Genomic DNA, 17,621 nt, shown 5'->3' on the forward strand with positions numbered 1-17,621 from the left:
GGGTTCGGTGACTACTTCTCTTGTGTGTTTAAGATGTCCTTTATCTATGTTTGATCGTGATTTTGAAATTGACTTGGTTTGTTTACCTTTGAGTGGTATGGATGTAATTCTTGGCATGAACTAGTTAGTGTACAACCATGTTCATATTAATTGTTTTAGTAAGTCGGTGTATTTCTCTTCTGCTGAAGAGGGAAGTGGCGCAGAGTTCTTGTCTACTAAGCAGCTGAAGCAATTGGAACGTGATGGAATTTTGATGTTTTCTTTGATGTCATCCTTGTCTATTGAGAATCAAGCAGTGATTGATAAGCTACAGGCTATATGTGATTTTCCAGAAGTTTTTCCAGATGAAATTCCTAATGTGCCTCCAGAAAGAGAAGTTGAATTTTCGATTGATCTTGTTCCGGGAACGAAGCTTGTGTCTATGACACCTTACCGTATGTCGACTTCTGAGTTGGCTGAGTTGAAGAAACAGTTAGAAGATTTGCTTGATAAGAAGTTTGTAAGACCAAGTGTTTCACCTTGGGGAGCGCCGGTATTGCTGGTTAAGAAGAAAGATGGTAGCATAAGATTGTGTATTGACTATCGACAGTTGAATAAAGTGACGATAAAGAATAGGTATTCACTTCCGAGAATTGATGACTTGATGGATCAGTTAGTGGGTGCACGTGTGTTTAGCAAGATTGACTTGAGATCGGGTTATCACCAGATTAAAGTGAAAGATGAAGATATGCAGAAGATAGCATTCAGAACGCGTTATGGACATTATGAATATAAAGTGATGCCTTTCGGTGTTACAAATGCGCCAGGTGTGTTTATGGAGTACATGAATCGCATTTTTCATGCATTTTTGGATCGTTTCGTGGTTGTATTCATTGATGATATTTTGATTTACTCCAAGTCCGAAGAAGAACATGTTGAACATTTGAAGATTGTTTTGCAAGTGTTGAAAGAGAAGAAACTTTATGCTAAATTATCAAAGTGTGAATTATGGTTGAAAGAGGTGAGTTTCCTTGGCCATGTTATTTCTGGTGATGGTATTGCAGTAGATCCCTCTAAAGTTGATGCGGTATCGCAATGGGAGACTCCTAAGTCAGTTACAGAGATTAGAAGCTTTTTGGGTTTGGCTGGTTATTACCGAAGATTTATAGAAGGATTTTCCAAGTTGGCACTTCCGTTAACGCAGTTGACTTGTAAAGGTAAAGCCTTTGTGTGGGATGTTCAGTGTGAGAACAGTTTTAGTGAATTGAAGAAGCGGTTGACGACAGCTCCGATTTTGATTTTACCGAAGTCCGATGAACCTTTTGTGGTATATTGTGATGCGTCCAAGTTGGGCTTAGGTGGTGTGCTTATGCAAGATGGCAAGGTAGTAGCTTATGCATCGAGACAGTTGAGAATTCATGAGCGGAATTACCCTACGCACGATTTAGATTTTCTCATACGAAAATCTTATAAGTTGGGGAGAGTTGTAACGCCCGTTTTGATTAATTGATTATTTTAATGAGTTTTAGAATATATTTATATGATTGGTGTGATTTACGTGATTTATGTGATTTATGTGATTATGTGATGTGTGTTATTTTATTTGAGAGGTCTTATTTTATTATTTAACAGAATAAGATTTGAAAATAAAATAAACATTGAGATGAGGGGTTGTTTTGAGATTTTAGAGAGTTTTGTGGGAAAAAGAGGAATAAGATAAAATAGATGGGAAGAGATATAAATAGGAGAAAACCTAAGTCATAATAGTTTTCACGTACAATCACTTTTGGGAGAAAAAGGGAGAACAAGAGGAGAGAAGACCAAAGAGAAGCTGCTGAGATATAGGGAAGCACATGCGTGGTATACAAAGATGTTTAAGGAGGGGATTGTGCCTGATGTTGTTTTGTACGCTATTATGATACGTGGTTTGTCAAAGGAGAGCAGGGTTGGTGAAGCTGCTAAGATGTTAGAAGAGAGGACTCAGATAGGTTTAACTCCTGATGCTTATTGCTACAATGCTGTAATTCAAGGTTTATGTGATGTAGGTCTTTTGAATCGAGCACAATCTCTTCTTCTTGAAATTTCTGAGCACAATGTTTGCACGCACACAATTCTCATATGTGAAATGTGTAAGCGAGGAATGGTTGCTGAGGCACAAGAATTATTTAATCAAATGGAGAAGCTTGGATGTGAACCTTCGGTTGTGACCTTCAATACGCTTATAAATGGACTGTGCAAAGCTAATAATCTTGAGAAAGCAAAAATTTTATTTTGCAAGTTGGAGGTCGGGAGAAGACTTTCGTTACACCTCAGTCTTTCTCAAGGTTCTGGTCAGGTTTCTGATAGTGCCAGGCTCCTGAAAAAGGCGAAGGAAATGTGTGAGGCAGGACAAATTTTGAGGGCTTACAAGTTAATCGCTAATCTTGCTGGCGAGGTTAAGCCTGACATCATTACATACAACATTCTACTCAATGCCCTTTGCATGGATCGTGAAGTTAACGCTGCTTATAATTTTTTTGAGTTCCTGCAAAAGAAGGGTTATCCCTCACCCAATAATGTTACGTATGGGACAATTATCAAAGGGTTGTTCATGGTTGATAGAGAAGATGAGGCATTTAAGGTTTTTCAACGTATGCAGAAGACTAGCTCTGAACCTACCCTTTCAGTTTATAGAACACTTATGACTTGTTTGTGTAGAAAGAGCAAGGTCTCATGTGCATTCACTCTTTATTTGGAACATTTGAAGAGCCTTCCTAGTCGGGACAACGACTCAATCAGTACTCTAGAAAAATATTTATTCGGAGAAAAATTGGAACAAGTGATTCGAGGTTTACTTGAACTGGACTTCAAGGCCAGAGATTTTAAATTAGCTCCATATACAATTCTACTTATTGGGTTCTGTCAAGCAGGAAAAGTATCTGAAGCATTAATTATATTATCTGTTCTTGATGAGTTCAATATCAAAATCAACGCTACAATATTAATCATTAGCTGCTGAATATGATTTACTTTGATGATTAATGTGAGAATATTTATATATTGCGAAAGATGTTGATATGAAGTTGTAATGGTTGTATTAGATGATTATTGTTGATGTTGACTTGCTGTAAATTATTTGATGGTGTTGCTTTGCTGATGTGATGTATTAATATCATTAAGATGCTAATGTTGGTTTAAGTTGTTTTTAAGTTGTAAGATGTTGATCCAAATTATTGGAGTCATAAGAGATGTCTAAGTTGTTAAGTTGTTAAGATGTTGAGTCCATTGCATACTCATTTACGTTGGGTGAGGGCTTGATGCTCCGTAATGTATATTTATACATAATATGTGAAGGGATAGGGCTTGATGCTCTGTGAGCCTATTTACGCTCAATATGTTGGGGGCTTGATGCCCTGGTTGGTACCACATGCATGATTAAGAAGTTGAAGTTGCATTGTCATTGTCGTTAAGTTGTCATTTGTCAATGAGTTGTTAATAAAGAACTAAATGAAGTATTAATATTTATTAATCGTTGTCGTTTAAGTTATTATGAGATGATAAATATGTGTTGTTATATTATGATGAGATGATGAATATGTTGTTCTTATATTATTATAAGATGATGAATATGTGTTGTTATATTATGATGAGATGATGAATATGTTGTTATATTATTATAAGATGATGAATATGTGTTGTTGTATTATTATAAGATGATGAATATGTGTTGTTTATATTATTATTAAGTGATGATTATGTTGTGTTGTATATGATTATTATTATTAAGTGATGATTATGTTGTGTTGTATATTATTATTATTATTAAGTGATGATTATGTTGTGTGATCTAAGTTATTATGAGATGATGATTACGTTGTGTGTTAAAGATGATATTTATGATGTGATGATCTATGTTGGTTATGATTTGGTTATTATGTGCTATATGATGAAGTTTATAATGTGATGAATATGAAGTTAATGATAATTAGAAGTTTGTTGAGTTATTAAGAATCATTACATAAAGGATTATTATTACTAATAGATGAAGTTATTTATGTTGTTAAATATAATTAATCAATTATATGCTTGATATTATTGTTTTGTGAAATCTCACCCCTTCTGCATGGAAATGTTGCTCTTCGTATGAGTAACTTGCAGGTGATCGAGTTTAAGTTGTTGTTAGATTGTTGTCATGAGTGGATTATCTCTCATGTGTGTCTTTAGGTGCTCTGATACGTAACGGGATGGGAACTTTGTTGCATGCTTTTCTATTCCTTACGTATTGCTTATGAATTTACATGATTAAGTTGTTAATTGGATTTTTATGAGATACTTTGATGAGGCCTTCGTGCCAAAATTATTTTAGATGTTCGAATAAATTCCGCTGCGAAGTATTAAATATTATGTTATTGAATTTTGAAGGATAATTAGTTAATTATTTCGTTTATGATTTTAAGAAAAGAAATGGTACATTCCGTTTATGTGAATTACTCTGATTAATTAAATGAAATTTTTACGTTGGGAAAACGGGGTGTTACACATTTCACTGTAGTTTTTTAGAGTACTAAGGAAAAAATCTTCTAAAAATTCGTTTTCTAGGTTGTGGTTTCCATTGTTTTGATTTTTTATTGTTGACGATTTAAAAATTCATAATTAATTCTTTCCTTGTCGGAAAATTCTTATTTTAGGTTGGAGAGACCTTATTTTAACATCCTAAGCATGACTGCAAAACATCATTAACAAATTCGACCTCAAGTTTTCAATTCATGTTAGAAAAAAAATTGTGAGAAATTTTTTTGAGAAGATTTTTTGTGACAAGATTCTCTCTACACGTCAGTACACCTCATATGTGATTGGGTTGTTGGAAAACCTAAATAGGAAGAATCTTAAATTATAATGGTAAAATTTGTGCTTTTAGTTTCCGTGAGCATAACTCAATTGACAGGGACAATGCATTATTATATGTAGGGGTTGAGGTTCGAACCCCTGACACCCCATTTATTCACTTTAAAAGTGAATTCTTAACCACTAGGCTACCTGACATAAAAAATTGTGCTTTTATTTTAGAGATGTTAGAGAGACTTCAACAATTAACCCTTTTTTAAATTTTCCTTTAGTAAATGTGCAACTTAAATTTTTTATCTTCGTCTTATCACCCCCAAATTTTTTGTTCAAGCTTAACCACTGTGCAGAGACGAAAAATATTCTATTATTATGATTAATAGGGATATTATTATTTTAATTAGTGGTTCATGTAACTTGTGATTCCCTTGGGATCTTGCCTTCTAATTTTGCAAATACCAATTCCATCTCACAAAAATTGTCTGGAAGTCTTCAAACGAATAAATATCTATGAAAAATACACGGAAGATTAGTCACTTTAGTCCCTGAATAGGAAACGAGTCATCACTTTAGTCCATGAATGCGATAAATTGCAAAATAGTCCCTGAATGTAGTCTCTGTTAGTCAATTTAGTCCCTGAATGTAGTCTCTTTTAGTCAATTTGGTCCCTGAATGTATATATTTCCAATAACTCTAATTTGGTCCCTGAATGTATATATACCATGAATGTATATATTTCCCTGAATGTTCTAAGAGACTTAGAACAAACTCTATTCCAGCATCTCCTCAAAGGAAAATTTTTACCAATTTTTCTAAATAATTGAACATATTCTCGCTGACAATCCTACCGACTAATAAATACGAAGAAGAAAACAAAAAGTTCTGCCCAAAGAAAATTCCATGAGGAAGACCAAAACAGAAAATGGGAATGCACCTATGTTCAAAATTTCACCCAAATGATGATAATTCTAAAATTTTCCAACGCCATATACTTTAACATTGCCTAGCACACACACTTAGGGTCTTGATGCATCAAAAAGACTCCAATCATAAACCTTGAAGCTTGTAGCAGCAAGTTTAAAGACCTCGTCCATTGAAATACATCCAGCTTGTGACGCAGGCACAGCCATGCCCGCACCAACTGTGTCCGCACTTTCGCTAAAAGGGCTGCAATCATAAAATAAAATAGAAATAGTGTGTGTTTTGGAAAACACCAGAATCACAGTGGAAAATCATGGTCGACAAAAAACTACATATTGGAGCTTCTAAAATTCAGTGAGAGATCAAAATTCACGATGGCAATTACCCACCGATCAACCAAACACATGCTTAAATGACTTGTAACCTAGCTTCCACAAAGTCGGCCCAATTATGTAATGCAGCCAACATTTCGTTTCTTTTTTCTGATTTACCTCTAATGCAAAGCTCTAACGTTGTTCGGTTTAGAGAAGGTTTAGAAAAGCTTATTTAAAATTGATTTAAACTCATCATAGCATGCTCTTGTATTAAGATTTGAATAAACTGAAAAAACTAAATTAAAACATGATTATATAACTGTTGTCAGTTTATCAAAACACAGACTAATTATAGACACGCCAGAATAGTACATGGGTAGATATTTAATTAAGCTGACTAGAATAATTTATTGAATAAACTTTCAATTAAACTCTTGATTCAGACACACCCTTGAAACTATCAAATTTAACGTGTACACAAAAGATCAGATTTTATAAAAAAAAATGGAGTCTGAATCAAATGAAATGCCCGTATAAAATTCAACTCAACTCACCCAATGAGTAAACAGTTTAAACAGCCAAATTATAAGACAGTTATCCAAAGGTCTTATGTCAAGAAAAAGATATTTCAGAAACTTACTTGATAACAATGGGCTCATATGCAGTGATTAGTACATCAGTGTCAACTCCTTTAACACGCAAATTAGCCAAATAAACCTGATTAAAGGAAACAATGACAAATTCACAAGACCAACTAATTATTATGAAGAAAAAAAAATGACAAATTAGCAAATGCAAAATTTCAAAAAATGCCCAGAAAAACAGAACATACTTTCACAATATTTTGTGCTTCCCGTCCTTGTCGTCCCTTAGAAATCGCCTGGCAATATTTGATAGAAACAGAGTTAGTGAAGGGTAAAAAGAATAACATCTGAAACACAAACTGCCAAAGAACATAGCAGTTAACTAGCACAACAAACCCGTTGTTAGGTCAACACTCAACAGACCTACAGTAGAAGTAAACACGTAATTGTTTTTCTGTTTGAGCAGCTTCAAGAAGAATAACTGATTGAAAATCTAAATAATCCAAATGACAGTTCTAAAGTAAACCACTATAAAATGTCAGTTTCTGGTTTCTCGAAGTCACAAAATTCATAGCTTAGGCACAAACTCACTGGACTAAGAACAGACTAATTGAAAGTTGGCTTGTAGTTTGTAATAGAAAAATGGGAAGCCTTAAAAAGGATTAGAGAATCACGGCATTACTTAGACTATAGGAAGCATCAATGCAAACATTTACTGAAACAGAAGTTCTAAAAATCATCAATTTGCCAATGCTAAATATGATGGACAAAAAGGCATGCAAGTGGATTTCAATATCTAATTGGCAATCCAAAGAAGTATAAGAAAAATGTATGCACATTAGTCCTGAGATTACTCATCTACAAAATGATGCAGTCACATCTTATAAAAGTCAAAAAGAGTATAAAAACTTTACCATTTGGCCTACTGCAGTTGTTACAACAGCCGGTATATTATTATACATCAAACCTGGTGCTTCAAGAACTCCTGATTGCTCAATAAGCTGAAATAATTTAAAGGGCATAGATGATCATGGAACAGCAAAGGAACTAAGCAGAAGGAAATTTATCCTCTCTTATAGAAAGTATTGTCCCTTTGTATTGAGATATATGCGAATGCATGCACACATTGAGAAATCGTAGTTCTTTAACTACATTGTGTCAAATAATTCAAGCATCAGAAGTATCATAGACATAATACTTATATCATAGCTGCGAGAACTTTTGGAATAATTTGGTTCATGACATGGTATTAGAGCTTTCTTATATCACTGTCTGTATTCTTCTAGTACAAGATGTTAAATATCCGCAAAAGGTATATGGGATCTATGCATAGTCTAAGTCTCTAAGTTTCAAGCCTCAGGACTCTTACATGAACAAGAACTTTAGAGATATAAATTACTACCTCCGGTCCTATTTATAAGAAAAAGTTAATTTTTTAGATTTATTCAATAATTAATGTACCTAGCCTAGAAATAGACCAAATACATCAACTATTCAATGAATCAAAAAAGTAAATTGTTTCTTATATATAGGACCGGAGGGAGTATAATATATCATGAATGTATCTTCACTTAACAACTTGAGTATTTGAAATAGTTGGTTCATCAAAAAATGGGGCAAACTTTTACATGCAATATTGTAGTAAACTGAAAGACGAAATGGAGTCTACCAAAAATTGCTGACAGTTAAATCTCTAGATATAAATACAAACAGTGTTGACCATGGTGGATGGCAGAATGCCAAAAATCCGCCATACAACCATGCTATTGCCTTCTACGGCAGGCATCCCTTCACTAATTTCCTACGACGATTTGATGAATCAAATCGAGTAAAAATGAAAGCACACTTCAACTGAACCAAACCAACAAAAAAAACCGTCAGTACAATTCATTCATTAGTGGCCCAATAGTTCAAAAAACACGCCTTTACTCATTGTATCAGCCACACATTCCCTAATAATTCATTGCCGCCACATATGATAAACAAACACAACATAATCCAGTTTCTATACCAATTACAAAGTCAAATTTCATTGTAATAATTTGAAGAAACCAAATTGAAATTGAAACAATAACATACCACAGTTCCTTCTGCATCCTGCTCCCTAGCAAGGTCTTGAAGAAACCATGCAGCACTTCCATTGTCAGCAATATCAGGCTTAAACTCTAAAAGCTCAACAATCAAGCTTTCATCACGGCTAGGATCCGCAAACACCTCCTATATAAATAACCAACACACAAAAATTAACTTCGTAAACAAGATCAAACACAACAATACAATATATCCAAATTCAAAGAGAATGCCCAACAAACCTGATGATCAGGAACTTGTCGTATATCACTGACATCCTACAAGAAATAACAAGAACCTTAACTTCAACAAAACTAAAAATTAAAGTGTCTTCCAAGAGTTTGTGCAAAGAACATAAAAATAAAAAATAAAAAAAAAATCAACAAAAGTCTACGAAGCACTGACATGAACACGGCACAGCCCAGACAGACACGAATAATAATTTGAAAAATACAAAACTAATTGAATATAACCACATGTTTCAGTGTCGAACACAATACATGTCGGACTTTATAAACACCTTAACTCTGAAGTGGTGCTACACAAACAAAATTTCAAAAATAGTGTTTCAAGAAAAACGACCAACAAAATTCTATGAAACCAACCAAATAACACCGAAAACTATCAACAAAATTCTATGAAGCACCAACACCAACAGGACATAGACACTCATAGTGTATAGTGTCTCAAACACTCCGTAGCACTGACACTTCTTGTCACAAAGGTGTATAGTGTCCAACACCGACACACATAATTACATTAAATCATGTCATTTTCTCAAACATCAGTGTCAATTTGACTGTGTAAGTGTAGCGTATGTGTCCATGCTTCATAGGTCAGACACGTTCGATCAGAAGTGTCAGTGCTACTACATAGCCAAAAAAAATCCTTTTTCAACATAAAAGACAATGATGTTTTACCTGGAACCTGTTGGGGAACGTGCTTGATATTCTTCCACCAAACAAAGGGCGTTGATAAACAACATCTTGTGACATTTTTGCACTAGTGAAAAAAATCAATTAAAACGATATCAGCAGCAACCAAAAATTAAAAAAGTGAAGAAAAAATATAAACGAAATTGAAGACCCAAATGGGAGTAACAGTACCTGGTAAATTATATGAACCGAATTGCGCGAGAGTGTGATTATGAGAGCAGTGGCGGAGCCAGACCTAAAATTTTGGGGTGGCAGCTTTAAAAATAAACTAAAATATATAAATCATATAATATACAATACGACCCATTTCGGTGTCGTTCATAAAAAATTTCAACAAAATAATACCAAAAACCGATCATCATATTCAAAGTGATGCTTTACGCATCCCGACTTTTCATCTTAACTTTTCCTGTTGAAACAGTTTCAAAATCAACTAACAATACATGGTTCCAATGTTACATCAATTCTAATAACATTCAAATTTCATAACAATAGCCGGTTTCAATTTCATTGAAATAACATAAATGATTTCAAAATGAACCAATTTCACTTGATTTTCATAAACAGAAGACGATGATAGCTGAATACAAAAGTTGAGCCAGGTTTGATAGATCTTTCTGATGGAAAATGCCATGAATGTTTCTACTTTTCATGACAAGTTGCTAGAACATGCTAGTCATATACAGAAAAACCAAACACTATCAAAAATAGAGGAAGATTAGCTCATCTAGGCATGCTAGAAGTTGAAGATATGCTTACATTTTTTTGAATCAAATAAGCTTACATTTTCCATCTTTTCCACCTCTACTATTTAGGATTATTGATTACGTCCTCCTCTATACATGATTAAAATTGGCAAAGGAAGTAAGTTAACTTTTCTTAATTACATATAGTAACTCTAAAACAATTTGACTAGTTATCAGGCTTTCATATTCTACTATTGTTTAAGACAATTATTTAAAACCGAGGCTTTCAATTGGAATTCGTCTCTCACACTCAATACAATTATTTAAACACAAGTAACAGTTCAGTAGCAATCAGAGTTCATGTTCTAAACCATAATAATAAGCAGAACATTCATGGCTTAGTAAAACATTCAGAGTTCTGTAGTAATCAGTAGCAATCGAAAACTAAAAAAAATCAATTTCACATTCAATTTCACATTACTAAAGAACATGTAATCATCAAATCAGAATTGAAGGAAATTACATTCAATTTCACATTACCTTACAAGTTACAACAATTAGGGTTTGTGGAGAGAGATGGATGGAGATAGCTCTCTAAACTAAAGAATCAATACAGAAGATTGAGGGGGGGTGCGGCGGTGATGGATGGAGAAGGAGAAGAGTGGTCGCGGCTCGCCGGCAGTGGTGTGGTGGTGGATGTTGTTCGGTGGTTTTGCTTTGGCTGGGAGAAGAAAAAAGAGGAACGCGCATCAGATGAAAGAGAAAGGGGAAGAGGAAATGAAATTGAATTGGTAACATTCATATTAGTTAAGGGCATTAAAGTAATTTCCAGTGTATAAATATTTATTTATTTTTTTATAGATGGGGTGGCGGTGGCTCCCCTTAGCACCCCCGAGTTCCGCTCTAATCATGAGAATCATAGGCTTAAGAAAATTGAATGTTACTCTTACTCTTACCTTAACAAAATCGATCAGCAGCTCTCTCTTGTTCTCTTTTTCTCTTGTTCTCCCTTTCTCTTCAAAACTGGTTGTACGTGAAAATAATTCTAACCTATTTTTCTCCTATTTATCTCTTCCCATCTATCTTATCTTATTTCCTCTTTTTCCCACAAAACTCTCTAAATTCTCAAAACAACCCCTCATCTCAATATTTATTTTATTTTCAAATCTTATTCTATTAAATAATAAAATAAGCTACTTAATAAATCACAACACATCACATTATCATTTAATTCACATAAATCATCTAAATAGACTCTAAACTCTATAAAAATAATCAAATAAACAAAGAGGGCGTTACACAAGGAGATACCTCTAGTGAAAGTCGCTTGGGGAGGAGCGACTGGTGAAAGTTTGACATGGGAGCTGGAGAGTAAGATGATGGAGTCTTATCCAGAGTTGTTTGCATGAGGTAATATTTTCGAGGACGAAATTCTCTAAGTTGGGGAGAGTTGTAACGCCCTAATTGTTATTTAATTATTTTTGATTGATTTAAAGTCTTTTATATGATTTTAAATGATTTATGTTGATTTTATGGTGTGATGTATTTTATTAAATGACTATTTTTATTATTTAATAAAATAAGTGAGAATTGGAATTTATTTGGAGTTTTGGGGTTAAATAATAGTTAAGTGAATTAAGTGGAAGTTAATTAGATTTTGGGAGGTTATGTTTACTGAGAAAATTAGAAAATAGGAGTTAGAAGCAGTTTTCACGAACAAACAGAGTTTTGGGAGAAAAACCAAGAGAAGAGCCAAGTGGGGGAGAATCAGATTCTGTAGAGTTTTGTTCATCAATCTAAGGTAAGGGTGAGGCTAACTCTCAATGATTATAGTCTGTATAATTCTGATTTTGTTTTAGCAAGGGGTTCTGGTTAAATTTGGGAATTGGGATTAGGTTTTGATTATTAATTTTTGAATTGAAGAGTGTGGAAACCATGGCAATACTGTTAGATTGTGTTCAGGTCATAGGCAGAAACTTATAACACTTCTGTAATCAGTTTTGGGGACTGAATTGGGGAAAATTTGGACTTTTGGTGAAAACTGCAGAATTCACGTAGTCTGACCTAACGCAACTCACCATGGCGAGTAAGCTGACTCGCCTGGCGAGTAAGCCAATCCATCGCTCGCCTCGCGAGCAAGATCGCTCGCCTTGGCGAGTACCTGAGGGGGAAAACTTGATTTTTCAAAATGTCGTTACAGGACGTGGGTTGGATGGTTTTGGGTGCCTGGATATATATAGAGAGGACCGGGCAAGTTTTTGGTCAAAAAAAAGATTAGGGAGCTTAAAAATGAGGATTTAGTGTGAAAAATATCAAAACTCCCGAGAGCAACTATTTTCTGCTCGCCACGACGAGTGACTTACTCGCCCTAGCGAGTAGCCATTTCCTTGAGCTCGCCATAGCGAGTAGTGCACTCGCCTGGCGAGATTGCACAGTGGCTGATGCCACATTGTGTTTTTTTGCGTATTTGTTCACATCCGTTTTTTTCGTTGGACTTTTGGGTAGAATAAATAATTATGATTAATTATGCTATTTTTACTAGAGCTGTTGATTTGAATATGATTGATTGTTGATTTATGTATAATTACATTTAAATAAAATATACAAGTTGTTGAATGCCATTGTCAAAAGTTGTTGTGTCACAAGTTGACCATGTTGAGGTGTAAGTCATATTTAAATATGTACTGTTGTATAGTAGATGTTGTTGTCCATGTTGTCGTTGTTGTAGATGAGTTGTATGTTGATATACACAAAGTTGAGTCTATTGCATACTCATAAATCGTTGAGGGCTCATGCCCTGTGAATGCTTAATCATTCAAACTGTTGAGGGCTCATGCCCTGTGAATGCTTAATCATTCAAACTGTTGAGGGCTCATGCCCTGTGAATACTTAATTATTCAACTGTTGAGGGCTCATGCCCTGTGAATGCTAGTTCATTCAAATTGTTGAGGGCTTATGCCCTGTGAATGCTCGTTCATTCAAAACGCGTTAAAATGGTACCACATGCATGTGCATTGTCGCATTTGTCGTTGTGTCGTTGCATGGTTGTTGTGTCGTTGCATAGTCGTTGTTGTTGGTTGAGTTGATGTTGTTGTTGTTGGTTGAATTTGTAGATGTTGTTAATGTCAATAAAGCAAGTAACATGACTGTAGAAATATATGTTGTTTATTAGATTGTTAAATACAATTGATGAATTATATACCTATTATTATTGTTTGTGAATCTCACCCCTTCTGCTTGGAAATGTTGCCCTTCGTATGGGTAACTTGCAGGTGATCCAGAATAGTAGTTGTTAGTTGCTGTTGTGAGTGGACTTTTCCTCACATGTGTCTTAGTTGCTCTGATACGTAACGGGATGGGAAATATTGTCGTTGTATTCATCATTCCTTATGTATCAATATGAACCTGTTGGTGTTGGATTGAATCTTTTAAGATAATTATGTTGAGGCCATGTGCCAGATTTATTGGAAGTTGTTTAATGTTGAAAATATTCCGCTGCGATGAATTGATATGTTTTACCAAAGCTATTATTTAATAAATAGTATTTTATTCTATTTATGAATTTTTGAAAAGCAGTGTGACATTTCGTTTGTTGTTTAACTCTGATTTTATTAAATATTTATGTTGTTGGGATAACGGGGTGTTACAACCAACACCACTCGATCCACGAGTTCCAAATCTTCTCTCTGACCATTCTTAATCTCTTCCAAAATATTACTTGTTAACTTCAACATTCCTAACCTCACTAACCTCACTAGCCAAAATATGGCGTTAACTCACTAACCAAACTCAAATCTCGAAACGGCTCAATCAATTCCAACTCTTTAACCATCAAAGCAGACATATGCAAAGTTTTTCTACTCAAAGCATCTGCAACAACATTAGCCTTCCCAGGATGATAACTCAACTGAAAATCAAAATCTTTAAGATATTCCAACCATCTTCTTTGCCTCATATTCAACTCCTTCTGATCAAACAGATACTTCAAACTCTTGTGGTCACTGAACACCTCAAAGTTAGAACTATACATATAATGCCTCCAAATCTTCAATGCATACACAATGGCCGCCAATTCCAAATCATGAGTCGGATAATTCCTCTCGTGCACTTTCAACTGCCTTGAAGCATAAGCCATAACCTGACGATTCTGCATAAGCACACCACCAAGACCCATCTTAAAAGCATCGCAATACACAACAAACGATTCCTTCGGATTCGTCAAAATCAACACTGGAGCTGAAGTCAACCACTTCTTCAACTCTTGGAAACTCTTCTCACACTTAGCATCACAAACATAAGCTTGTCCTTTCCGAGTCAACTGCGTCAATGGCAACGCCAACTTAGAGAATCCTTCAATAAACCTCCGATAATAACCTGCCAATCCAAGAAAGCTTCTAATATCAAAAATAGACTTAGGAGATTCCCACTGCAACACTGCATCAACCTTCGACGGATCCACGGAAATACCACCCTTAGAAATCACATGACCAAGGAAACTCACTTCCCACAACCAAAACTCACACTTAGACAACTTAGCACATAACTGATTCTCCTTTAAGACTCGCAACACTATCCTCAAATGCTCAGCATGCTTCTCCTCAGACTTCGAATACACCAAAATATCATCTATAAACACCACCACAAAACGGTCCAGATAAGGATGAAATATTCTATTCATATATTCCATGAAGACACCTGGCGCATTGGATACTCCAAATGGCATCACAGAATACTCATACTGTCCATACCTTGTTCGGAACGCGGTTTTGGATATATCTTCCGCTTTCACTCTAATATGATGATATCCTGATCTCAAATCAATCTTACTAAACACCTCTGCACCAACCAGCCGATCCATCAAATCATCAATCCTCATAAGCGGATACCGATTCTTAATCGTCACCTTGTTCAACTGCCGATAATCCACACACAACCTCATGTTTCTATCTTTCTTCTTAACCAACAACACTGGAGCACCCCACGGAGAAACACTCGCCCTGATAAACTACTTCTCAAGCAACTCTTCTAACTGCTTCTTCAATTCACCGAACTCCGATGCAGACATCCGATACGGCGCAATCGAAATAGGACTCGTTCCTGGTACCAAATCAATTGCAAACTCAACTTCCCTCTTCAGCGGTAATTCGGTAATGTCATCCGGAAAAACTTCTGGAAACTTTTGCACTACCGGCAAATCACTAACCCCTTTCTCACAACTTTCCTTCAACGATGCAAACATCATGAACACTTAAGCTTCACCGTCCAAAGACTTCTTCACTTGCTCCGCGGTCAAGAACTTTCTACCGGCTTCGAAAATGTTACACTTTTGGTCAAACAATTAATGCTAACCCCAAAAGATAACATTCAATCCATACAAAAAATCACATCCATATGATTCAATGGAAGACACACAAGATCTAACTCAAAATCAACATTACCAAAATTAACATGACACTTAGCACACACTAAAGAAGTAGTCACTGAACCACTAGTCGGGGTGTCGATGACCATCCCTCGCAACAACGGAGTTACAACCAATTTCAAACGCTCAACACAACTAACCGAGATAAAAGAATGAGTAACATCAGTATCAATAATCGCAATCAAAGGAGTACTATTGATAAAACACATACCTCGGATAAGATTATCCGGCTGCTCCACTTCCTCCACATTCAATGCAAACACCTTTTCCACCGCCTTCTTCGGCTTGGTACACTTAGTACTGATATGACCCTTCTCACCACAATTGTAACAAGTGATCTCCTTCTTGATTATGAATTCAATCGAGATTAATTATGAAATTTTGTTGGAGATTGATTTTTTTCTTATAGTAAGAGATAATAGATGTCATAACAATTTTTTTTTATTTGGAAATTGACCAATAAACTCATAAAATTAAGAAGATTATGAGTTTTTTTTTAGTCTAGTAGTCTAGTGACTGAAACTCACACGATTAAATGTGGAGAACTGAGGTGTCTGGGGTTCGAACTCAACCCCTGCATAAATTATGCAATATCCCTACCAACTGAGCTAAGCTCACGATACAAAGATTATGAGTTTAACTGAGGTTAATTACAAAATTTCATTGGAGTTTGATTTTCTATATTAGTAGTGGATACATTAATTTTTTTGTGATAAATATATTTTTAGGTCCAAATAAATATATCAACTTTTCGTTTTAGTCTTTCTAAATTTTTTCTTAGATTTTTGATCCTCAAAAGTTTTTTATCATCACTTTTGCTCCTTACTTTTAAGTCAAATCTTATGTAGCCTTCATATTTTTAATAAAATTTTGCAGAAATATTTAAAATATTGTAAGAATCTCCCCAATTTTTTTAATAAATCATGAATTAAACATGTTCCCTTAAAAACAACTTAATTAATGTTTTTTTTGTTTTGTTTTTAATACTTAAATATTCATATTTTTTTATATTGAAAAATTCTATTTTTTTAGAAGAGATTATAATATTCTAAACATGAGAAATGTTAACAATATACTCCAGTCTAAAACATAATTTTCCATACACTATTTGATTAGTTAAAATTCACTCAATTCTCTTCTAAACATTTCTGCCAAATTTCTTTTAATAATATGAATGAGTTGACTTAAAATGTTAGAACAAAAAGAGTGATTAAAAGTTTTACAAAGACAAAAAGTTGATTTTCTTTTACAAGGATTAAAAGAAATAATTGATATATTTTTTTTTGTCAAATAGCATCGAGATCGCACATTTTTTTTTGGGTAAAGTAATCTAGTGATTAGAATTCACCTTTTTTAAGGTGAATAAGTGGAGTGTCCGGAGTTTGAACTCTGGTCCCAAAATATAACAATGCATGTCCATTCTAACTGAGATATGCTCACGGGGGACCAATTACATATTTATTTATGGAAAAATTGAGTGTTTAGAGTTTAAACACAACCCCATATATATATATATATATATATATATATATATATATATATATATATATATATATATATATATATATATATATTTAGGAACCCACATATATTACTTATTATCACAAGCAACTTAGCTAAATTAACGGAACAAAATATAAATTATAAGAGGTAACAACATATTTAATTTTGAGTTTTTCTATTTACACCCCATGTTTTTCTGGTTACACCCAAATTTTCTTAATTTTTTTTTATAATACCAAAATTACCCTTTTATATAAATTTTCTAACAATTTGATGTTCAATATCAATCTCCATGAAAATTAAAGAGTGAATCAAAATATTTTTCATCCATACTCAATTGGATATAAGTAAGTGAATTTCTTCTCCTATTTGCTAGTTTCAATTTT

At 34.3% G+C, this 17,621-nt stretch overlaps 2 protein-coding genes across 4 annotated transcripts; one reads left to right on the forward strand and one right to left on the reverse strand.

Moving 5' to 3' along the window:
* Positions 1 to 1,849: 1,849 nt before the first annotated feature.
* On the forward strand, positions 1,850 to 2,977 carry LOC120577508 (pentatricopeptide repeat-containing protein At1g79540). Its single transcript, XM_039829069.1, has one exon. It carries the CDS (start codon positions 1,850 to 1,852, stop codon positions 2,975 to 2,977), a length of 1,128 nt encoding a protein of 375 aa, XP_039685003.1.
* Positions 2,978 to 5,535: 2,558 nt separating this feature from the next.
* Positions 5,536 to 11,099, reverse strand: LOC25502517 (ran guanine nucleotide release factor). Of its 3 annotated transcripts, none has more exons than XM_024773283.2 (10): positions 10,851 to 11,099; positions 9,970 to 10,033; positions 9,796 to 9,859; positions 9,610 to 9,691; positions 8,932 to 8,967; positions 8,699 to 8,836; positions 7,534 to 7,620; positions 6,868 to 6,915; positions 6,676 to 6,752; positions 5,536 to 5,967 (listed from the first exon to the last, which is right to left on the reverse strand). In XM_024773283.2, the coding sequence occupies exons 4-10, from the start codon at positions 9,682 to 9,684 to the stop codon at positions 5,817 to 5,819; spliced, it is 612 nt and encodes a 203-aa protein (XP_024629051.1). In that variant the 5' UTR covers positions 9,685 to 9,691; positions 9,796 to 9,859; positions 9,970 to 10,033; positions 10,851 to 11,099; the 3' UTR covers positions 5,536 to 5,816. The 3 variants fall into 3 exon arrangements, with proteins under 3 accessions (XP_024629051.1, XP_024629050.1, XP_013445511.1); XM_024773282.2 differs by lacking the exon at positions 9,970 to 10,033 and adding an exon at positions 10,384 to 10,460; XM_013590057.3 differs by lacking the exon at positions 9,970 to 10,033.
* Between the last annotated feature and the right edge of the window lie 6,522 nt (positions 11,100 to 17,621).

Source organism: Medicago truncatula, chromosome 8, assembly GCF_003473485.1.
Source record: "Medicago truncatula cultivar Jemalong A17 chromosome 8, MtrunA17r5.0-ANR, whole genome shotgun sequence".
Taxonomy (NCBI): Eukaryota; Viridiplantae; Streptophyta; class Magnoliopsida; order Fabales; family Fabaceae; genus Medicago; species Medicago truncatula.